General features: G+C 47.9%; 1 protein-coding gene and 1 long non-coding RNA gene across 13 annotated transcripts in view; one reads left to right on the top strand and one right to left on the bottom strand.

Annotated features, from left to right (window-relative positions):
* TNIK (TRAF2 and NCK interacting kinase) overlaps positions 1–18,389 on the bottom strand; it is a 154,269-nt gene extending 135,880 nt beyond the window's left edge. For 11 of the 12 annotated variants that reach the window (XM_085587345.1, XM_085587348.1, XM_021548188.4 and 8 more), the window contains exon 1: positions 18,096–18,384. In XM_085587345.1, coding sequence (XP_085443471.1) covers positions 18,096–18,152 — 57 coding nt within the window. In that variant the 5' untranslated portion in view covers positions 18,153–18,384. Of the gene's footprint in view, positions 1–18,095 lie in introns of all 12 variants that reach the window. The other variant, XM_085587353.1, reaches the window with a different exon arrangement.
* Positions 11,324–24,650, top strand: part of LOC146766693 (uncharacterized) — a 28,958-nt gene continuing 15,631 nt past the window's right edge. Inside the window, exon 1 of the long non-coding RNA XR_014957254.1 lies at positions 11,324–17,448. This is a non-coding gene — a long non-coding RNA (uncharacterized LOC146766693). The remainder of the gene's footprint in view (positions 17,449–24,650) is intronic.

Genomic DNA, 24,650 nt, shown 5'->3' with positions numbered 1-24,650 from the left:
TAAAACAGAATATCTCGCTCTCAGGTGCATTTTGGAGCAAGAACAGAAAAGCAATCTTAAAACATTTTGCTTTTTTAAACTAGGATGGTTTTGCATCTCTTATGTCTATTTTTCAGTTATGGTTGTGGGCTGAGCTGACCAGAAAACTTGTCAGGGATGAAAGGATTGTAGCATCAACAACCCGTGGACTACAGCCTTCAACAGCAGAGATCTGTGCAACAACCAACACACAGCCAGGCATGTAGGCATGCATTCCAGAAATCCCTGAATCCCAGATTAAAGCAGCTGCCATTACTTTTCAATGTTTTCTTGTCCCTATACACACGCCTGGAGAACACCACCTCCCTGCTGGATTCAGCTGAGAGCTTCTCACATCAGCCCAGTTTTCACAAATCATCTGGAGATGGAGTTCTCTGCTGGTTTTGTGCTTTTCAAAGAGTTTACCCACAGCTTGTCACTTGTCATCAGCTCCTCACATGTGCCTCTACAAGGGCTGGCTAGCAAGAAAGGCAGATAACTCTCCAGTGGCAGCAGTTTCTAGAAAGGACAATAGGGGGAACAAATAACTTTAAATTATTGAGCAGAACTCTGCAGGATAGACTGTAGAAAAATCCAAAACTCCACAACTATACCAACAAGGTGCCAAAATCTTGGATTATAAACTCACTTTTACATTGAATTGTCCTGACAAATCAGCAGAATTATTTAAAATACTATCAGATATATACTAATTTGCATGTTTTAATTTAGAAATATATGTTTTACCCAAGAGTTAAGTTGTGGGAAAGGAAAGCTTCTCACCTTTTCTCCTACATTTCACAGGCTGTCTCCAGTAATGCCAGATCCAGCAAGAAGTCCAAAAGGTTGGTTATGACAGACACTCAAACTGGGTGGAAATCAAGGTCCCACAGTAAAAAGTAAGCTCCTGCCTGATCCATGTCAAACAAACAGCCTAAAATCAGGGTTGGTCCACAGTTGCTGAAGTGATTTGCAAGAATTTTTTTCCAGTGTGAAATATTTCCCATAGCAAGTCTTCTGTATTTCTTGGTGGATCCCACATTGTGAAATGTTCTCAGAAATTGAGGGAAATGCTTTTTATTTCAAACCCCAATGCTCTGAAACGCTAAACTTGACAGGGGCATACACATTATTTACTTTAGTTCATTTGATATCTGCATTACAACAGAACTTTGGATGAGAACAAGGCAAGGGACCTTTCTCCCAGATGTCCCAGGAAGATGTGCAGGTTTTGCTTTGCAAGTCACCTTGATGTGCCATAAATCCAACCACCACATTTTGCTTTATGGGACCCATTGTGCTCCCTGTCAAACTGGAGCCCTGTGACACCTCTGTGTCTTGGAAGCTCTCTGCTAGCTTTGGTTCCAGCTGTGACATTACCTGGCTTTTTGCAGAGTTCCACACATTTTTATTAATTCACACAAGCAGGCTGGAAACATTAATATAAACACACACACAGCAGCTCAGCAAGCCCTGTAAGAGCACAGGGAGCAGCCTGCTGAAGACCAGTACAAGACAGGAAAACAAAGCAGGCAGGGAAGCCCATAATAATTGGAATTTCAACTGACAAGTCAGACCTATTCCTCCTAGAGGCACAAGCTGCCAGCAACCTCCAGCCACTCCTCTCAGCCCTGCCCACAGTCCTTCCCCATACTCAAGAATGGGGTCAGCCCTTCAGGACCACCTCCTTCAGCCCAAGAGAGACACTGCACATCCCCACGAGGATTTGGCCCACAGTCATAAGATGTGAGATTAATCATGAGTGTTTAAGATCTGAAAAGAGGATGAGAAACATTAGTAACTGCTTCTAAATTAATTGCCGTTGTTGTTATTTGATTTGCTAAACTCTCTGGGGCTAGATTTTATTTTAGAAAACTATGAACATATCAGATTAATCAACTTAAAATAAATGGTCTTGATTTATTTATTTCTGCTGTATCTACTCCTCTTTAAGCTTGGCAACTCACTGCATTCTTTCCATCCTGTGAAAGAAAAAGAACAGGGGCTTCGCTTTATTATTACTTTAAAGGAACCTCTATGAAGCTTAGCAGTTCTGTGAGTGAAAATCATGGCAAAACTATGTTGTGAAGGAGGACAAGTGCAAGGCTGGAGCTGGTTTCCACACTCTGCAGGCACCAGCTTTGCACTGGGAGCCCACCAGCAGAGTCACACCACACAGTCCAAGCAAATCAGATCTATTCCCCAATAATTTAGAGCTGAAAGACACCCTACCAGGTTTCAACAGGGGCTGTCCCAGTGTGAGGCACACTTCTTGCATAAGTCCTTCTAGCAAGGAAGAAGTTTAATCTCTTCTAGCCAGATTTTGCTGTTTCTGAATCCTCTGGAAGTTGGGTCAGCATCCTTCTCCCTCTCCTAATCCCCTGCCCTCAGCTTTAGCAATGCCTCTCTGCCAGCAAACTAAAAAGAAAAGCCCTCAAATATATTATGCTGAAGAATATTAATCTTGTGTTCCACAGAATATTAAGTGGATTACATCTACAGCCTCCAAGGAAAAAAACGTTGATTCCCATGTATCTTGTGCTATTATTCACCCCTATTAGTTTTTCCTACCAGACTAACTTAAGTCATGACAATTTCCCATTAATTAGTGCAGAGCTCCACTGGCTTGACAGACCAAGCAATGAGAGAAAGAGTGGGACTTCTCCATGGCCACCAGGCAGATCAGACCACTGCGGCACAGCTGCTGCACAGGAACATATATAAGGAGAAGAACAAAGCCAGCTTTGGGTTTTCTTGGATGACTTCCTGGCAGGATCACCCTTGAACATCTCTTTGTAGAGGTAACAGAATAGACAAGAAAATTGCTGACCCATTTGAGACATGCCCTTGAATGAGGCACAGCAAACACGGAGAGATGGATGCTTCTGGCCTCTAGGGAGTTATGGTGGGAGAAGAATTCAACAACTCAACAAAACCCTGAGGTGGGTGTGAGGTTCTCACACGCAGAAAGGAGCCCTGACCCCAGGCTGAAGGGGACCACCGCCTCCCAAGGGTGAACCCACCATGCCTGGGTGCTCCCCACCACCACCAGCACCCCTCCCGAACACCCTCCTCAGCACAGGAAATCCAGCCCTCTGCTCCCTCTAGAACCATTCAGACCACTGCAAAGGGCCACCAGCTGACTTTACTAGAGTTTTACACTTTCTTTGCAGAGGTGTTAATGACTCTAAGAAAGCACAAGACTGGGATAAGCAGCTTTAATACAATTTAAATGCTGACGATTAGGAGACACAAGAGAGCCTGCAAGGGCCAGACTCTCAGAGGGAGAGGACCATAAATTACTCAGCACAGAGTAAGCAAGATCAAAGTCACTCCAAAAAGATGCAACCCACTGACAGTGATGCAAACTCAGCCTAAACTTTACTGAGTATTTCACAAGCAGGCTGATGAGTTTACAAGGCCAAACAGGGTGAGGATGCTGCACAAAGTAAGGAAAGGAAATCTCTGGATATATGTTTTGTTGTTAAAATAATACGTGACCAAGAACTGAGCTTTGGCTGATGCATGGAGACATTCATACTTTCTATTGACATCTTGTTAGTCTGTGCATGGAAGAGAAGCACAACTCCTCAGCTGCAATTCCCAGGCTCCATCCTCTTTTTTATAGTTCCTAGAGTAATTTCAATTCTACACAATAAACAGCAGAACAGATAAGAAAAGCCTTATCGGATGAAGTAGCTTACAGCTTCCCACATGGGCAAGACAGAGAGCTAATGGCTACAGAAGCAGATAAGGATGCTCATAACCAGAAATCAAATCCACGTGTTTCAGCAACAACACACCACCACAGAAAGCAAAATAAACAGTATAACAAACTCTGCCAGGCCACCCTAAATCCTCAGAAAGCATCACTTCATCCCTCCTTGCAGACCCAGCTGGCCCATCACCATCTCTCCTGGTCAGAAGGGAGGGGAGAGCTGCACTCTCACTGTAAGCCAAAAGCAGCATGTGCTCAGCTGAGCTCTGGTCCACCTTACAGCCTCAGGCTACAGCAAGAAAGACAAACTACTACAACACCAAGAAGCTTTTGCCATAATTTCCTTCTCTGAAGATCTGTGTTGAAAAGGAGTGTTCATTATGCAGGGAAACCAACTCAACTCTCAGCTTTCCCAGACTGCAAGGAATGCAAAGCCAGGATGGACTTTTTGTTCAGGTAACACCAAGTACTTATGCAACTCCAATCCCTTCAGCATCCATCCCAAGGCTCAAACTCCAGTGCCATATCTCATCACTGCCAGAGATCCAGACTGTTCAATAATATCCAAACTCATGGTAGGCTGCTGGCAGTAGAGCTGCACCCTGGGTTCCCCACATCACTTAGTCTAAACCAGAGACACAGAATGTGATCCTCACCACTGAGTCACTCCAACAGCTCTAACCTGTTGGGTATTATCTCTTCATCTGATTCATCTCCTGAAAATTGACGCCTGCAAGTTATTTCCCTTCCCTCATGTCCCAAACATCACTCTGTGTTGGCAAGCATACAAGAAAAGCATTTATCCAGAGGAATTTGCTCATCTAGACTTGCAGACACTAAAACCACAGGCTATCTAATCTTAGGAGAGCATAGTTCAATGGCTGCAACACAGATGAGAGGCCAAAAGGTCTGACTTCTACTCTGAGCTCTGCTGGGGCTGCATGGCTCAAAAGTGAATCTAAGGAAGATGTTTGACCACTCCTCACCTTGATTTCCCCTGCTATGAGACTGTCCTAGCATTCCTTTCCTCACAGGGGATCTTATCTATAAAGACCTTATTAGCATGTGAAAAGAGTTATGGATCTCCAGATGTGTACATAAGGAAAAGTCTGAAGGAGGGGAGAAACAGCACTGGCCAGGGAGCCTGGAGACTCATCCTCTGCAGTGTGCTCAGCACACTCCACATCTGTGCTCAGAGAAACATCTGAACCCTTTCCCCCTACAGGGAAGAGAAAAAACAATAATTTCCTTTTTCTTGAGAAAGCTCAGAGGAAAGATTAAATTTTGCATCTCTTAAGTCAAGGAAATCATTCAAGATTCTCCCAACAATATCAAGAGACCCCACCACCTCTGGAGAGTCACCTGCAGAACCACCTCACAAGTAATCCCCACAGACCAGGACAATCCTCCCCATCCCAGCCTTTCTCTGGATGCCACTGAGTGGCAGAACTGGACTGAGGAAAACTAGAGGTCTACTCTCAGTGTTCTGCAAAATCTGGGAAGGTGGGGAAAATCCAGACCTGGCACAGGTGAAACCAGAGCTGCACTGCCAGGGTCTCACTGCACAGCTCCTGCTGGAGGACAGAAAGGGCTTCTTGTGGTGTTAAACAAACTCCCACTTGGAAAACAAATGAATATCAACAAGCAAGCTAGTATTTCAGTTCTTTTGGGAAGGAAATAGAGTTATCCCCACTGGACTTGCTCCCATCTTTCCCAGCTGCCTCAGTTAACCTTAAAGACAGATCACAGTAACCACACCAGTGCCAGAAACAGCCAAGCACCAGCTGGAACTGCTTCAGTAGAGCAAGACCTCTGCCCCTAAGATTGGTCCACAAACCTCCTGCTTTCTCCCAAGTGGCAAAAGACAATGCAGTGAAGGACAGAAGGTATGTCCACTCTGGTCTAGCCATGTAGAACAGAAAGGTCTCAGAGGAGCTGCTGGCTTAAGAACTTGAAGAAAAAACAAAAAAGGCTCAGCTGTTTTTAAGAGGAAAATGTCCCATTGTTCCATAATTAATGGAAAGCAGAAGAGGTTTTATGAACTCGTTGAGAAACGAGGGTGAGCATTAGAAAGCACTTTTCAGTATTTCATGATCACAAGGTGAGCTACTTGCATAATACCGACAAAGAACATGAATGCTGATATCACAAGGCAGTTATGAAACTTGGGCTTTAAATACTGAATAACAATAATGCAGTAATTAAGTCTCATAAGTAATTTTTTTCTTCTTTTTTTTTTTTTTTTTTTTTTTTCCTTAACTGCAAAGAAGATGCTGCAACCTTCAACTGAGGTAGGACTGTCCTCTCTGGCAAGATTTACACACGATGGATGTCCTCTGCTCCCACCACCTCACAGCACCAGGGATCCACCCCATCCCAGAGCCTCACTGCCAGTCACATCCCCTTCTTCAGGCCTCCCACTCCTTCAGGAGAGGCTTCAAGATCACAGCAAGGGACACGCTGTGAACCCGTGAGGGGCAGGAGGAGAGGGAGCAAACCTGAATAACTGCATTCTGCCAGTTAACTGCTAAACCCCCAACAAGCTCTTCAGTCTCCTCATGATGATTTTTGACACAAACACACATTCTGGTGAATTACTCCAGTGTGTCCAGGACACACAGTCTCCTGAACAAGACACACAATATAGAGCAGCAAAATGTCATGAAAATCAAGGGCAAATGAACACAGAAGACAGCCCCTCCCCCTAACACCGCTTCTATTTTTAGGCAGCCATATTAGCTTGGAGCAGTTTTACTCGTTTCTGATAATGAGCAGAGCTTTTGCATCTTCTCTCGAGGACATTTCATCTGTGCAGGCACTTTGCTTTACCCCAGCAGCACGGAAGAGGTCACATCAACAGGCGAAAACAAGTCCACGATTTATGGTGAAAGGGCCTTGAGAAACCATCCTCAGCTTTGAACTTCTGCCCTTTCTCACTGGTCAACCACACTGCTCCATTTCTGGGGAGGTAAGGCCTGCCCACCTGCAAGGTGTGCCTCCAGGCCAACCACATGATAAATTCTGCCTATTCAAGAGGCATGATGAGAGCTCCTGAGAGCTCCCACAGTGGCAGGAGCGCTATGCTAAAGTGGGAACTTGATAAAGAATCGGGTGATCATAATCAAATGAGCAAGACAAAACACAGATGTGCTCAAGATCTGGGCTCCACTGTGCTGGCAGCTTCTCCTCAGGAAGTTACATTCCTCCACCCCTCAGAGAGAGCTACTCCTAAGGTACTACACACAATTTTCTGCCATGCAACTAACTCGTACATTCAACGTTCTTTGGTTGACTTAGACTACCTTGACGGGAACATCCAATTGTGAAGTTCTCTTGCTTCAGGTCCATTCCTCCAAGCCCTTCACCACCACCCTCCTGCCTCCTTGTGCCCACACTGGTGCTGCCTAAGGCAGCAAGATCCTGTATGGACACCAGTCCTGTCTGGACTGCCAACAGGCAAAGTCCAGAGGGCAAGATGTACATTGGAACAGGTGGCAGAAGAGAGGGATGGTAGAGGAAAGGCAGCTTCTCACCTGCAAAATGAAAACATGGCACCAGCAGCTCAGGGATCTCTGTTTTATCACTTGGGGAAGACGGCAGGCAAAGCCTCACACATTTATCTCCATTTTTTCTTCTGAATTTTCAATAAGCTACTTGAAGTCTTCTATTTGCCCTTTGGATTATGATCTTTCAGGAAGACCTTTTTCCATGCTTCTCTACAATTATGAGATCTAGGGGAAAATACTCCCCTTTCAAGTTAACTTCTGGTGTCAGCACTTCACAGAATTTCATGACTGCAGACAAAATCATGAGGCTTCTGTCAATTGAGAAACCCTTTCCCAAGCACAGGAGCTGGTCACTTCTTGGTGAGCTCCTGCCCCTGGTCACAAGCACCTCCACATCAGCCTCTCACTTTGGTGGATTGTGAAATCTCATTTATTAAGGAAAAACACTAGTTCAGTAAGAGGAAGCATTTAATACAGCCAGTAGATGATTAACAAGTGAGTGCTCAAGTCAATTGCTGCAGGAGCACCACAAGTTCCTACGGCCATAAAAAACTTCTCACACGTCAGAGGCGAGGAGTTCACGGGGAAGCTGTGCCTGGCCAAGCCCTCCTGCAAGGGACCACAGGCTCTTCACCCTTCTCTCCCAGGCTCCTGACTGCAGGTCTCCAGCCCAGGGCTCCACATCAGTGGTACCTCAGGGACCTTCCCACAGAGTCTTTTATTCCTACCTTCACATTCTCCCATCAGCCAGGATGCCTCCAAGACCTCCCTCCCCATGCTCTGTAAGAGGTTTCATGCTCCATGCACAGCTGAGCACCCATTAACCCACCTCCCTCCTTCCCACCCTTTGTCCCACCAGCAGGCACTTGCCTTCTGGCCAGCCAGCTGAGCCATCTGGCAGGAAGGAAAATTATCAGGGTCCCCACCCTTGGGCAACAGCATGTCAAGGCAGCACTGGGGAGGAAAGGTACACGGTGTTTTGTGGCTCTTTTAAACAAAGGCCAAAGAAGCAGCAGCATTTCTGCTCAGAACCTTTGCCTTTTCATGCCAGAGTCACCCAGAGGCAAGTAAAGATGCTTCAGTGCTCTTCAGTATCAGTTACTTCTAGGCAATAATATCCTGAACACCCATCCTGGCTTTTACAGAGCACAGTGAAGAAGTTACAAGGATTTGGCACTTTCTCCTTAACAGGCCATCATTAACAAGTGACTCATATTATATTGCAGTGTGAGTCATCTTGGCAGAGGTCACAAATGTAAGTGACAACTAGTCTTCAATTATTTCCTTCAAGTTGAATTAAAGGTGTATTGTTATGCTAATTTTGCATCTGCTCCATCTTATCTTTCCTTCAACTGTCTCCAGAGCAACCTGGGATTTCAGCTCGTGGTCCAAACTACTTCTGGAAGAGCTCTTTCACCAAGATGTTGTTACAGGTAGTCACAAAACAGAGAGATGCCAATGGAAAGGCTTCTGGATGGGCTTCCAGCTATGGCAACTAATAGGTAAAGCAGCTCTCCATCCATCCCTGCTCCACAAGGACAATGAGCTGCTGCCCCTGCCATCTTCCTGCTGTGTTCATGCTTTATTGTAGCAAATGCCCAGGGCCCTGGGGTTTGCCCAGAGCTCAAAAACAGCCACCTTCAGGCTGCCATATCACATACCTGGCTGCAGGAGCAGGAACAAAGCTCAACAAGCAAAATCACTTCAGATTATGCCCAGCATCATACGAATATTGAAGAAATTATTACATGGCTGGTGTAAAAAGGAGCATTTTTGGCCATTTTCCATTTTCTAGCCAGGCAGCCCCGTATTTCAGCCTCTCTTCAGAATATGTCCATCACAGGTCCCCAGCCAGGGGACCGGGTGCAGACAGCATCCCTGCCAGGGCAGGGCACAGTCACTGAAGAACATTTGGCTCAGAGAACAGTTTTGCCCATTAGAAAACATGGCCATTATGAGCCTGGTCACCAGTGGAGCATTCTGTTTACATTTACAGCAGTCAAACACAGTCACACTGGCTGCGAGGATCACTTTGGAGAGCATCTGTAAACTGCTCTCACTACTGGAATCCCATTTAGCTATTATAGCCTCTTCAGCCATACTAACACACAGATCCCCACAGAATAGCAATGGGAAGAGCAGAGTCATCACACTATTTACTGAAGCTAATCAATACATAAAGGCTGAAGATTTATTGCACTGAAGACAGCCTGTCTGCATGGCCAGAAAATGCATTTAAAGTCCTTTTCATTTTGTTGCTTTGGCCTCTGGTTCTTCTCCAGAAATATTTGCCTTGCACACCCATGTTTCTTTCCTCCCTAAGTGGTGGCACCTGCAGACAGCTGAGAGAAGCCCCTTCCCCAAACACCCAGCAAGAATATTCAGTGGGAACATAAAACACAAACCCCACAAGTTTAAGGGCACTGCACCTTCCTTTCCAGCCACGTCTCATGGCTGTTTTAGCATCTCTCATCTGGGTGAATAGCCTGGAAAATTCTGGCCTGTTTTAAAGAAGGTCTACTTGCCAGGTACAGGGACACAAGCTGTGCCACTCATAGCCACACTCTGCTGTCCTGTTCCACTCAAGAGGGAACAGTTAGAGCCAGGCTTATTTTCATTTATATTTGTATCCTTTATTTTAATACATATAAATGAAAGACCTTTGTAAGTGCCCTGCAAAGCCCAAAGCTGTGTCTTGGGGGTGACCAACCACAGTGCTGAGATACCACCAGAGATTCACAACTAGTGAGCCACAGCTGGGGCGGTGCACTGAGCTGCACCATCAAAGCTCATTCTCTGGTTTCATCTTGGCTCATGTTTTGGGGAACAGTAGCCTGCTAGGCAACAGCCATGAGGCTTAGTGCTCCTGAAGCACTGATGTTAATTAAAACAATCAACATCTGGCAAGCAGATACATTTGTTTTGGCCACTATATCAGCTATATGACCCCATTGTAATAGAACTATACAATGGTTTGGGTTGGAAGGGACCTTTAAGCTCATCCTCCACCATGGGCAGAGATGCCACCCACTAGACCAGGCTGCTCCAAGCCCCATCCAACCTGGCCTTGAACACTTCCACGCATGGATCATCTGCCATTTCTCTGGGCACTTGTCCCAGTGCCTCACTACCCTCTTAATGCTGCTAAGAAAGACTGCAGTGAGGCAGGGAGGAGACCTGCACTTTAACTTTTGCCACTTTATCTCAAAATTACAGTAAGCTTTTATGCTTTTGTATGAAAGAAAGAGGAAGAGACAAATATATTCTGATGTACAGGGAGCTTTCTATTGTTGCCTGGACATCAAACAGCACCCAATTAGTCCTGCAAGGATCTGACCCACAAATTATGAAAATAAATGCCTCTGAAGCTTTGATCTCTTGTATTTCTATAGCATGCTACAGCAGTTATTAGACACATTTTATTAGGCTCAAGCTGTGCGATCTTTTCCTCAGCAAAGGCTCTACCACCTCCAATGTATCCTAAAGTCACCATCCAGCAGATTAAGGGCATGATCCCAAACAGTCACTTCTGTCATGCACTAAACACATGACTCAGCTGGCAGTAGGCTTTTTCCTGCTGAGTTTCAAAATTAGGAGAAAAGGGAATTTTTAAAAGGAAAGGGAGGGGAAACTGTCAGCCACATAAATTTTTTACTTTTCTTGTTAGGTTATAAAGGAATATGCATGTGAGACAATATCCCTGGCTTTTAAAGAGCGTTGCTTTTAGAACAATTTGCTGTTCTGAAAAAAAAAAAAAAAAACACTTTCTGCACCCTGAAATGCCACTGCTGGAGGGAACAAGCAAAAACTGTAACAAAAGGTTTTGTGCACTCTGAAGCTGAAAACCACACGTGCACTCACACAAGCAGAAACACCCACCCTCGCTGCAGCAGGAGCACTCAGAACCAAGAGGATGTTGGGCTTGCACTGCTCAGGCTTTGCTCAGAGGAGCAGCTCACTGCCCACAGCAGCACAAACCAGGCAGGGACCGTGCCTGCACAGGGCAGGGCTGTTTTCATCTGAGTGCATCCCTAGGAAGGATGGGACCGTGTCACCTGCCCAGGTGACACCTCACTGACTGGCAGTGGGGGGTGTTTGCACAAAGCCATGAATATCTGACAGGGCTGCTGTGGCAGAGCAGAGCTGGTTACCCACAGCAGAGCAAAGGGAACACCTTTGCTGGCCAGGGTAACTCAGCTTCCGAGTGTGGGGGCAGGACAGGCTGCTGGCTCCCCTTGGAGGGAAGCAGGAGATGTATCCAACCTGGCCATTCCAGTGCCACCCTCCTGATCACCATCATTTATTACCAACACACAACCTTGAACTTTTGGCAAGCACTGCAGCAAACTAACACAGAAAAGTGACATTCTGGATCAACGGGAAAGGTTTCCTGATTGGCCATTGCAAAATAAAAATCAAGTGTGCAGAGAGATAGAACTGAGTGCCAACTAAACTTCTTATCAGTGTTTTCCAACCTTGGTGGCTTTTCCTCTCCTTTCACTCATGAGCCATTGCAGGAGCTCCCCAGGGCTGGGGGCCTACGTGCTGGGCATCCTCATCCCACAGCAGGAAGGGGATGCTCAACCCTTTGCAGGGCTCATCTAGAAGCAGCCACGGAGGAGGAACACAGGGAGAGGGGGAGTATCCGTTTTCCAAGGACCATGTTCCTTGGCCAGCGCTCCTTTAGAAATCATAAACAATTTACATGGAAAACATCAAATCTCACTTACATAACTTGTCTTCCTGAGCCCAGAACAGAGTGACCATCACTTTCAATGTGCAGCCACAGTTCAAAGTGACAAAACAGGACGGGGGAAGGAGGCTGGGGAGAAGGAAATTAAAGCTACTGGCTTTCTAAGTGGGAAACACAACCTCTCGCCCAATGGAGCTACCAATGACTTAGGCTTGTGGGTTTCAATCTGCACCCTGCTTTAATGGCTGTGTGAAAGGTAACAAAGAAGGCACCTGAGCATCAGCAAACAGAAACCTCACGTGATGGAGGCTCTGCACCTGCAGAGCAGTCAGGGCCAAGAAGGCCACCAGCAGCCAAAGTCCTGAGAGAGCAAATGCAAGTCTGCCCTTCGCTCCACGAGGCTCCTGGTCTCCTGTAGCTGGCAGCAAGGGAAAACAGCATGTGTGCTCCCTTGGCAGCCCAGGGCAAGCAGCTGCTTTCAGGTGGTAGGTCCTGAACCCTCAACACCATTCTCCACACCCCACAGCACAAGAGTTTCTGCCAAAGCTGTTTTGCCACACCATGAACCCTTCTGCCTGCTGGTAGCTTTCCCTGGGGAAGCATGGGAAATCTAGCAGGATTCTACCCCTTTTTTAGATGAGGCATGAAGAAATGAGACAGGGATCAATACCCCGTCCTTGGCCTGCAGGTCAGAGTCACAGAACTCCCACTGGTGTCTGTAATTACCCTTGTAAAGGGTAAGGGTGCATTAGGAGGAGGCAGGCAAGGGTTTGCAGGGAGCAGCTCAGAGCCTGAGCCCAGGAGCTTTCACCTGACCTGGCCTCACATGAATGATGGTTTCCAAGGACATCTCTTCCACAGCTGGCTGATTCATCCATGGGGATTTACATTCAGATCAAATGGAAACTGCTTCCTCCCTCACTCCATACGGACTGTACCACTACATCAACAAGCCTGGCATATAAAAAGTACTTTCAGGTAGCAAGGTTAAAAACCTCCTCTAACTCCTGCTTGTCACATAGATTAAAAACAGACCCTTTATTTTAAATATGCACACCAATCAAATGTTCTTTGTTGCTTCAAAGTGCTTGTGCTCAAACTTCAGCCTGCTCAAGCATATATATAAATTCACTCCAAATTATTAATTGTTATGGCTGCCCAGCAAAGGAACACTAGTGGGAACAGAGAACTCTCCATGCCTACAAAAACACCATACACTGTGTTTTCCACCACTGCTGCGTTGTGGAAGAACTGCAAAGGTGAGGGAGATCAGTGCTGAAGAGTAACTGAAGTAACTGCTGGGCTGCACAACTCCAAAAGGCAGAGAAAAAAATACAATCCACCCCAGAGAAAGATCTGCCAGAAGACAGACCCTTTCCCATTGTAACTTTTCATGAGCACCCACAAGAACATGCATTTGGTGCATAAAGGATACATTTGTACTAATGGCTCAAGGAATGGAGTTGGACATTGCCATCCCTTTGGGATGATTTAAATTAGAGGAAAGATTTAGATTTGATGTTAGAAATAAATTATTTTCTCAGAGAGTAGTAAGGTACTGCAACATAAAGCCCAGAGAAGCTGTGGATGCCTCATCCCTGGAATTGTTCAAGGCCAGGTTGGACAGTGCTTGGAGCAACCTGGTCTAAAGGAAGGTGTGACTGCCCATGTCAGGAGTTTTGCAACTAGATAAGCTTTCAGGTACCTTCAAACCCAAACTATTCTATGATTCTGTGATTCAGAGACCAGTATGCTGCTGCAAAGTTTTATGGTTTTGAACTCAAAAGACTCCAAAATAGAAAAAGCACATGGATACTGTCATGGTCCATATCTTACACGTGCACTGAATGACACTGGAAGAGGACAGATTAAGTCCTTGATAGAATACTCTTGAGAGTGTCTTTCCTCAGGAACTATGAATGTATATATTTATTTGTTGAACCTCTCCCCCAAATTTTGCAAAGTAGCATTATCATGTACAACACAGCAAAATAAGCTTTTCATATCTTTTTTTTTTTTTAATCTCTAAAAGTAATCTCCAGTCAAGTTTGTTCCTCTTTCTATTTAGGAAGGTGACCTTTACAAAAGCTGCTCAAATTCTTTTGAGCTATAGAATTTTTTTAAAAAGGTGCTGGAAGAAGAAACCTAAAATAATGCTACCAGAGTAATGCTCCTGAGTGGTGGCTTGCAGCGCTTATCCCACAATAGAGCTCCTCCTAAATCTTTAATGATGCTGAAATACGCCATAAACTGACAGAGTTCTAGAAACAGGACAATGCCAGCATGTTTGAGTTCTGTGGGTTTTTAACATGTCAGCTTTTATCTTCATTGACAGTGATCAACTAATGCAAACAAAGGGCCACTGAAACTTCACTTCTATACAAAGCAAACTAAAGGAAGAGTAGTGACATTTTTGGGTTTCATCCAATTCTTCCCAGCAACAGCTAATATTCACCGGCTCCTTAAATTCTGCGCTGTCTCCTCTCCAAGCCTGAGCATTAAAGGCCAGGCTTTTCCAAAACAATAAACGATTTTAGGATACAGTTGCCAGAGAGTGCATGGTCAGCACTTCACCAAAGTAAATAACAAAAGCCTGGTGTTTGTTAATGAGTTCAAAACAAAAGCAACATCCAGGTACACAAAGATGCTTTGCTTCATCCTCAAAAAGGCTCTTTCTAAATTCCCTGCCTTGCAGGAAACCCTCAGCCAAGCTGAACATCCCAGGTGAGCCTCTGCCTGCAAGACAAGGAGCAGCTGTGAGCAAGAGGAATTGCTGGCCCCAAGCCAGACCCAACCCAGGGGTTATCAGCTCCCTGGGAAAGGTTTTCCTCCCTGAGATCTTTTAAAACCTCCCACACACCTTGCAAAGCAACTCGGATGAATCCAGCTGTGGCAGCTACTGCAGAAGAGCCCAGTGCCACTGCTGAGTACATCAGCCAGAGGCCCAGCCCTGCAGATGGATGCAGCAGAGGAAAAGCTATTGACCTGAATATTTGAGAAGGATCAAGGCCACTGCCTTCAGCAAGAGATGACAGGCTCTTGCATTCACTGAGACAAAAAAAAAGGGGGGAGAAACCACCAAACCCAGCCCCATCTTTCTGCTCTCTCCTATTGGGATCAGCTGTGCATTTCCCACCACAGACCATGGCCCACTGCATCCCTCCTCACACTCTCTCATTTTATTGCAAAAATCTGCTTCTCCAACGTGCCTGTCAACAGCCTGTGCGAATCCCCATGTTCATCATTATTCTGCTAATAGCACTGCCAGGTCATCCGGCTATTAAACATGCTGAGTGGACTAGCAAAAATATCTCCTTGCCCACACAAAAGAACATTATAATGTAATTTATCTTATCCCCTTGTCAGTATAATATGCAGCGCTACCTGTTCGATGGCCTCATTGTTTTAAATTACAGTTTTCTGCTACATTAACGATCCTCATTACCAGCACCACCACTGGAAAATTTCTGGTTTAAGAATCCTTCCTATCCTGGCACACTCAGTCCTCTGCACCCACAGGGGCACTGCTGGGTACCACGGCAATGAGCACGGTGCCCAGTGATGGATAGAAACGTGTCACAGAGAAGGCAGGAGCCAGCCCCAAGTGCACTTACTCGATGCACCAGGCCGTGCATTTTAATCAGAACTCAGTGCTTTGTTCCTGGCCCAGCCTCCAGCACATCAAGCAGATGCACTGCTGCGGTGGAGCCCGACTGTGTGGCCAAAATAAACTCTGCAGTGTGGCAAAAACGGGAGCTCCTGCCACCTCCTATGTCACCTTCCAGCCCAGATCTATAAATCCCACCCCATAAGCCCGTGGGCAGTGGCAAACTGAACTGAATGATGGTGTGCAGGGTTCTGCTTGTGCTCAGCCTTCACAACAGCACGCTGCCATCCTGCAAATACACCTCCCTTCCCTGGGACAGCAGGAGGGAAGCCAAAGCAAAGGACTGCCCAGACTGGCAGGCAGAGGTTGACCTTTCTGACACAGATTTGCCTGTGGCTCGTAAGCCTCAGCCTCCTGGAACATTTCAGTGACTCAAACTCAGAGATAAGTGTCCTGAGCGCTTCCTTTCCCTGCTGCTGGGAACAAATCGCCAGATTTTTGAGTCACTAACTGCTCCCAGCATTTCACAGAGTCACCTCTCACCCCTTTAAACACACAAGCAGCACAAGAGCAACATCTCCTCCACCCAGACTCATCTACAAACCCACTGCAAAGTGACATTTCTTTTCTGATACATAAAAATTTTGCAAGGCTTGGGGAATTACTCCTCCCTGCCATGTTTTGTGCTCAGGCAGCAAATTTACTATCGATTTCTGATTCAGACCCCATGGAATGATTCACGCTTCGTGCCCTATCTGCTGAATTTACGACCTTTAACAATTATTCTAAGTGCTGGAGGAGCTTAGTTTAGAAGAAGATCTATTCCCTGGCAAATTAAGCTCCTATTCTTGTCTCGTCTGCAAACCACCACATCTCTCATCATTTACAGGAAAGTGCCACAGCAGGTCTGTCCCCCTGGGAGGGGGCAGAGGGCTGATTTGGCAGCAGCCCCGTGCTGGCAGAGCAGTCACTGCTGGGCAGGAGAGCAGGGTTTGCTGTCCCAGCCCGGGGTCAGTCGGGGTTTTGGGTCCCCTTGTCTCCAGTTACCCTGAAATGCCAGCGCTGCTCTGCTCACCGACCAGGAGCTGCCGCTGGGTCTCGGGGGGGAGGGAGGAAGGGAATATACATTTCCTCCTAAAGCGAAAACAAAACCCTGACTGTAGCTGGTGCACATTGCTATTAAAAAGCCACAAACAGGGAAAAAAAAAAAAAAAACAAACCAAAAAAAAAAAAAAAACTTAAGCACGTGTGGATACGGCTTTAAAGAGAAATCATAACCTAGTTCAAATACAATTCCCAGCACAGATGTTAAATAAAAAAATTAAAAAAAAAAAAAAAACAGAGGGTGGGGAAGAAGGAGAGGGCCCTCTGCTCCCTAAATTATACTGGTCTCCTGAATTAACTCCACTGGCTTCAGCAACCTTTCTCCCTCTCTCCCAGCTTCCACCTAAGAGGGGAAACCAGCTCCAGGTCTGTTTTTAAGGCAGATGGTTCCCCCATTCCAATCTCATCTACACCGTGTATTGCTGAGCAATCATTTACACTATTAATCAACCAGAAACTCACCAGAAAGAAAGTAGGGCAAGTGAATAAAGATAGACTTCTCTTTTTTTTTTTTCTTGCACTGAAGCAAATAACATTTCTAAAAATACACTTGTTCAAGTCTTCAGCGGATTTTGCTTGATTTATTTGTCTATGCAGCGGGTTACGAGGAGCAGCCGGGCTGCTGCCTCCCGCAAAAATGCTGTTTCTCTCAATGACTCCCCATGCTCGTTCCCAACGAGCTGTTCTTACGGCCAGGAAGATGGGGAAAAGGAAGAAAGTTACACGAGAAATGGACCAGGGGGGACATCAGGCCACAGCCCACGCCGCGGCTGACACGTCTGACGAGCCTGACATTTCAAGGGTACATGCTGGGCTTCATTTTCCAGGGGGGTGAGGAGGAGGCAGCGCGCAGGGACACCGCGGGAGAGGGATGGAGAGAGGCTGCGGGGCCGGGGCGGGGAAAGCGGGGCTCTGGGGAGCAGCTCCGCAGCCCGGCCCCGCGATCCCCGCGTGTCCGCCTGCCCACGGGGGGATCGCAGCGCGGGGGTGTCCGGGTGGGACCCGCGGACACGCACACACCTGCGGGGGCACGGCGGGCACACACACACACACACACACACACACACATGTGCGGATGCGCACACCCGCAGATCCGCGCACACATGTGCGGATGCACACACGTGTGGATGCGCGCACACGCGGCGGCGGGCACGCACATGCACGCGCACACGGGTTGTCTTACCCGCATTTACATACGTGCAGGCGCACATCACACACACACACACACACCAAGCACCGCAGACCCCCAGCCCCATCTCCCCGCCATCGCGGGATGGATGGATGGATGCATGCATAGGTGGATGGATGGATGCATGCATGCATAGGTGGGTGGGTGGATGGATGGATGGATGGATGGATGGATGGATGGATGGATGCATAGATGGATGGGTGGGTGGGAGGGGTGCCGCTCCCGCATGCCTCCCCGCGATCCCCGGCCCTGCGCCTCACCCGCAGCGCCGAGAGGTCTATCTCGTCCAGGCTCCGCGCCGGAGAGTCGCTCGCCATATTTCCGCCGCCGGCCAGGCGGCCCCGCCGCCACCGACCGGGCAGTGGCGGCCGCCGCGGCGCTGGCGCTATTTAACGCCTCTCCTCATGCGGGGCGCCGGGAAGGAGAAGCCGCCGCCGCCGCCCCTGTCCTTCCGCCCGCAGCGCGGCTGCCTAGCGGCGGCCAGGCAGGCAGGGCTCGCCGCGGGCTGCTGCGCCGGGATGGCGGCGGCGGCGGCGCATCGCCGCGCCCGCCCCGCACCGCGCCCGCCCCGCACCGCGCCCGCACGGCCCCGCGCCGCCCCTGTCTGTCACCGCGGGGGCGGCGCCCGACCCGCCGCCAGGGGGCGGCGCCGCGCGGGGGCGGGCAGAGCCCCCTCAGGGCCGGGCGGGCGCCGCGCCGGGACCGCGGCGGTGGCGGCGGAGGGCGAGGGGACGCGGCCGGCGTGGTGGCGGTGGTGGCACCCGCGGAGGGACCCGGAGGGACCCTCAGGGCGTCCGGACCCTCCGGGGTGCGCGCCCAGCGGCGCACAAAGGGGCTCGTGCAGCTCGCAGATCCCCCCCGACACTGACAGGCGCAGCGCCCGGGCCGCCTGGGTTCCCCCTCACAAGGAGCCCGCAGCGGTGCCTGTCAGGTGCGCCGGGAAAAGCTGCCCAGGTTCAGGTGCTGAGCCCAAATCCTGCCAGGCAGGACGTGGAAAAGCTGCCCAGGTTCAGGTGCTGAGCCCAAATCCTGCCAGGCAGGACGTGGAAAAGCTGCCCAGGTTCAGGTGCTGAGCCCAAATCCTGCCAGGCAGAACGTGGAAAAGCTGCCCAGGTTCAGGTGCTGAGCCCAAATCCTGCCAGGCAGGAGGTGAAAAGCTGCCCACAACCTGCCCAGGTTCAGGTGCTGAGCCCAAATTCTGCCAGGCAGGACGTGGAAAAGCTGCCCAGGTTCAGGTGCTGAGCCCAAATTCTGCCAGGCAGGAGGTGGAAAAGCTGCCCAGTTTCAGGTGCTGAGCCCAAATTCTGCCAGGCAGGACGTGGAAAAGCTGCCCAGTTTCAGGTGCTGAGCCCAAATCCTGCCAGGCAGGACGTGGAAAAGCTGCCCAGTTTCAGGTGCTGAGCCCAAATTCTGCCAGGCAGGAGGTGAAAAGCTGCCCACAACCTGCCCAGGTTCAGGTGCTGAGCCCAAATCCTGCCAGGCAGGACGTGGAAAAGCTGCCCAGGTTCAGGTGCTGAGCCCAAATTCTGCCAGGCAGGACGTGGAAAAGCTGCCCAGGTTCAGGTGCTGAGCCCAAATCCTGCCAGGCAGAACATGGAAAAGCTGCCCAGTTTCAGGTGCTGAGCCCAAATCCTGCCAGGCAGGAGGTGGAAAAGCTTCCCAGGTTCAGGTGCTGAGTCCAAATCCTGCCAGGCAGGAGGTGAAAAGCTGCCCAGGTTCAGGTGCTGAGCCCAAATCCTGCCAGGCAGGAGGTGGGAAGCGCCGAGGCCAGAGCAGCAGCCACGCATCCCCCTGCTTGGTGTTCCTCGGATGCTCAGTGAGATCTGGCCCTTTTGCAGATGGATGCGGATGTCACACTCGGGTTTGCTGGCCAGTTGTCGAGCTGTTCCCTCGGCACTCGAGAGCCATCCCAGCACTACCAGCTCCCAGGCTGATCCTAATTGGAATAAGAGATTGATGCTGTGTTTGTAATTGGCCAAACCGCTTCCCAAGCCAGCAATAGCTAGGTAGAGTCAGCTTTTAGTTTTCCTTATTTCCCCTTTTCGGATGTGGTTCCTGCCAAACCAGGTGCCGTATATAAATATATATGTATAAAAAAATCTGTTGCCTTTGAGAGAACCGTATGGAAGCTGTACTTACAACATCAACTTGTGTCAGGAGCTTACAATATGCAGATCTGGGAAGCGGAAACCCTACACATGAGTCAACTGGCAGGCGGATGGGATTTTCTTACACTTTCTGATTGGAGATGTGCTCCAAAAAGTAATAATAAATGGTATTGCAAAGAGTCGTACAGTTGTGGGGAGGCTGCTGGTGCGGGAGGTGCAGCCTCACCAGGCAGGACTGAGGGACACGGAGGGAAAAAGGCCAGAAGGAGCTGCTGAAACCTCGCAGAAAAGATCAGGATTGGTGCTGCCGCTGCCCTCGGCTGGCTGGGCAGCCCGCACTGCCCGGGGGATTGCATCCCTGCCTTATCACTTACTAATCCTGATTGCAGCGCCGGCGTTTCAGCTTGCCGGGCTGCGAGGGCACAGCAAAATGTGATTTCTTTTTGGTGATGAACTGCCCAAGTCGCACGGGGCTGCACATCACCCGCAGTGGCGGCAGGCTGCCGGGATTTAACCCCTTTTCCCAAGCTACAAATCATCACTCCTTAATATCGTGCACAGTCAATAGCCCTCACTCACATATAAAGAGGTAATTTTGATCTAAATGCTAAACTCAACAAACTCCCCAATCTTTCGTGGTGTTTTTCTAGACCAGATGTTGTCTGTGTCTGTTCCAGCCCAGGATTTGCAATGTTGCGCTTGTAGTTGGGGAGCTGGAAGCAAAACTGCCTGGAAACTGGTAACAAACCAATGCGAGACTTCCTCCTGCCGTCATTGTTCTCAGGCAGAGAAGGGAGGAACAAACAGGATGAGAGAGGATGCTGGCTTGCTCTAATGTGCTTTGCATCCAAGAACACACAGGATTATTTGTGGAAAACATAAGGATTAATATATGCATATATATAGATAGATATGTCTAATCCTGCAAATAGACAGATTGCCCTGATCTCTCAGCACGAGTGCCAAGTCCCAAACTAAGCTGTGATTTAATTACAATCTATCCACTGCCTATAGAGATGGGAAAAATGTAGAGGACCCTCCTATTATCACTGAAATAAGAAATGCATAAAGCAATAGAGGGAAGTGACAGGAAAATCCCAGAGAGTGCTACTGTTTCCAGGCTGCTTGGGGCAAAATTGGAGCCATGGAGGGGAGATGTGCACCCAGTGACCTCTGGAGATGCCAGGGATGCTACATGGGCTGTACTGGTGCCCAGGCAGGCTGCAGGAAAAGCTTAAACTGAGCAGGAAGCTTTTTCCATCAAAAAATTAAATTTGCAATTTGTTACTCTTTTAGTTATGCATTTACCAATCTATCTGTGTCTCTCTGTGCACTGTTGGGTTTTTTTTCTGCCAGGAGCGTCTAAAGAAACCTTTCAGTTACAGTCACTGTGACTCAAAACAAAGTACTCAGCTGAAGTGGCTCAAAATATTTTGCCGTGAGTAATTTCAGCACAAGATTCAGTTTTTACCTGGCAGGTCCCCCCTGGGCATGGCAGCTGGACCCTGCTGTGTCACACCAGCTCCAGCCAGCGCTGGCACAGCTGTGGGTGAGACGCAGCATGGGCAGGGCACCACCAAGCCAAATAAAGGAACTGAGTTACAACACCCCATCCTTCATGAAGCAATAACCATGGAAGAAGCACACAGCCCTCCCAGCTCAGTCCCCACATCCCTTATCAGCTCCATTTCCATTTCTTCTGCCACACACTGGGATCATTTTGTGACAGGTCATTGTTTTTCTGATTTCATTTCCATTTGGAAAGTGGGCACATGTGAAAATTCCATATTTCCCACAGGCCTTGGTGAGCAATGAGCACCTTAATGACCCAAAGCTCTGCTGTCAGCAGTGGAGGACCCTGAAATAACTATTTTTGATTTACTCATTGAAGGGCATCAGCCCCCATATAAGCTATCCAGGTCATTTGACCTCTGCCTAAAACTAAATTTAATTACCTAACAGTGCCATCGCCGTTAATTATATTGTGAGGGAGTGTATGTAGGATGAGTAAATCTAAGTGACACATAAGCCCTTGCCCAATTAGCAACAGCTTCAGGTGCTTTGGGCTTTGGATCATTCTTCAAAAGATCATCAAGATGAGGAATGAAGCAAACAGGGAAGCATGTTTGGGCACCAACATATGATTTATTCCACAATAATTCTGTGACCATGTAGCCCCAGTTTTTCTGGTGTCCTAAGTCCAGGCTGGTTTGCCCCGCTGTTAACCCTTGTAAGACAGTACTTAAAGGACTCTGCCCAAACTAAACAGAGAATGCTGAAAAATTTATACTCCATAAAATGCATAATAATTGGGGTTTAGGCTAACATGCAGCTGTGATAAAAGAGACTCAGAAATGACTGGCTACATGTGTCCTAACCGACATCTATTGATCTCAAATGCACTTTAACTGATTCATTATCACTTACTGATTGCTCGTCCTCCTGCTGATGAGGGTTCCTCTCCAGGGAGAGAAGTGTTTTTCCACTGCATCCTTGGAGCAGAGCAGGACTACATGAGTGAACCCTGCTGCCAGGATTTTTCCTATAGCTGTATACAAAAGAAAAATCCCCTGTAGATAGTGCATCACTCCCTTACTCAAGCATTGTGTAAGTACAAACCTCTGTGATTGGGGAGTAAATGGAAAATCAACAAGGGCTCTTTGGAAAACCCTTCCTCTACATATTCTTATCAGGAAACAGAGTGGTACACTCAAACAGCAAATTCCTGGGACACCACGGGGAAAGAGACAGGGGATGGTTCACTTCCAGGTTAACTCACCCACAGCACTGCAGGGTTCTTCCCCAAAATATTTGAGGGAGCAAAATATATGCTGAGGACCAGCACAGGGTTTTCTTTATGCCCCTTCTGTTGCCCTTGCTTTTGTCTTCTCTTGAGGACTGCCACTGTGGACCAAAGCCACCAAGGACACTCCAGCCTGGAAGCCACCCCCAGTATGTTGCCAAAAGCAGCAGGAGTGCTTGCTGTGCCCGTGCCTGGTTTATGTAGCTCAGACTCACTCTGTGCCTGGCCTGAGCTGAAGAAGGCTTCTCCAGGGTAGCAAGCACCCACATCCTTTGAGACACTCTGTATCATTTACCAGAATGCTAAAATTTAAATGTAAAATTTCAGGTTTTAGCTAAAGCAGAGATGTTTGTAATAAAATGTGTGTGGTTCCCCAGCAGATGCAGCAGGAGCTGATGTCTCTCTCCTCAGCCTGGCTATAGCATCAGGGCTTTATCATGTCCTTTTGGCAATACGATTTTAGGTTGCTATTTGGGAACACTTCACACTACTGATGCAGGACTTCCTTTTGTCAATTAACCTCTTTCCTTTGTGCCTCATCTACAAAGAAAAAAGAAAACATTAAAGGGCGACCCTACTCTTCAGGAGGGTGTCAGGTCTTTTATAGTCATTTAAAATGTGCCAATTGCGACTGGTTAGAAACCAATCAAAACCCCATTTTTGCACTGCTTGCAGAAAACCTAACATGGCCTTGCCCCCAGCAAGCCACGTCCCCACAGTCCTGCTGAGGAATACTAATTTCTTGCCCTGCATCTCAGGGATGATATTAGTATGTGTAAGATCCAGAATGCATGAGCTGCCAGAACAGGGATGTTCCCCAGAACCCACCTGCCACAGCAGGGAAGTCCTTTGGGAGCCCCCTGCCTATAAATACTGGATTTACAGCCCCATCTTCGGGGTGGAACAGCTGCTCCATTTGTCAAGTGCCTTTTATCAAAATTATTTATCATCCCAATACGTTTTTTATGCGGATCAGTCTGGAGCTGAGCTACCCTAAGCAAACCAGTATTTATTTTTTCTCTTTCCCTTTTCTCTCCTGGGTTGCCTTGCATCCCAAAGACAGCCCCAGGTCTGGGAAACACCTGACCCGAAGCCACCCCCATCTGGCATGAAGCACAGATCAGCAGAACAAGAGAAACTGGCTTCTATCTTTTGTCGAATGCAAATTGCTGAGAGTTAATTAAGACACATTTCAGGATCAGTGAGGTTTTTTTTTTTTTTTTTTTGAAATTATAATCTATCCTGAGGTGTGGGTAGTGTTCAACATCTCTCCTTGGGAAAGGGGTTACGAAACTGGAGCTGCAGTTGGCAAACGTACTGACAACAAAGGTCCCACAGGGCTTTGGTGGCAGCCAGGCATACAGGGTTCTCTGAGACCTGTGAGACTGGAGGCAATACAGGTCCAAAACCTCCTGGGCATATATATTTTTCCAGATTTCCCCTTTTTTTTTTTTTTTTTTTTTTAATTATCAGTGTCTTCGCAATGGCTGTGAGATTTATTCTGCAAAGAAGATAGGGCCACAAACACATGATGCTTCTGCCATGCTGGATGCACATTGAATACTTGCCACTTTCCCCTTCAAAAGGCATAAGTCTTTTATACACACACAAAAAAATAGAAAAGTAAAAAGTTAAACTACAGAATAGACTTTGCAAGTGTTTTCATGCTTGCCACTCATCATCAGGGCTCAAAGCAGAAGCAAGTCAGAAAACAACTGGAGGTACTTAAAGCAAGTTGAAATAATCGTCTGAGTAGAGCTTAAAGTGTGAGGTTTGAGTAGGAAGACGGAGTTTGAGCCAACTGCTGTTGCCTTTCTGGGGAGGCTTTGCTCAGAGGTGTTTACTTCCTCATGCCTTCATGGAGATGTGGCAGTCTATGAAAGCACTCCTCCTGGAGTTAGATG

This window comes from Lonchura striata, chromosome 9, assembly GCF_050655825.1.
Source record: "Lonchura striata isolate lonStrDom1 chromosome 9, ASM5065582v1, whole genome shotgun sequence".
NCBI classification, from domain to species: domain Eukaryota; kingdom Metazoa; phylum Chordata; class Aves; order Passeriformes; family Estrildidae; genus Lonchura; species Lonchura striata.
Note: the sequence above shows the minus strand (reverse complement) of the source record. Positions and strands in the feature narration are given on the sequence as shown.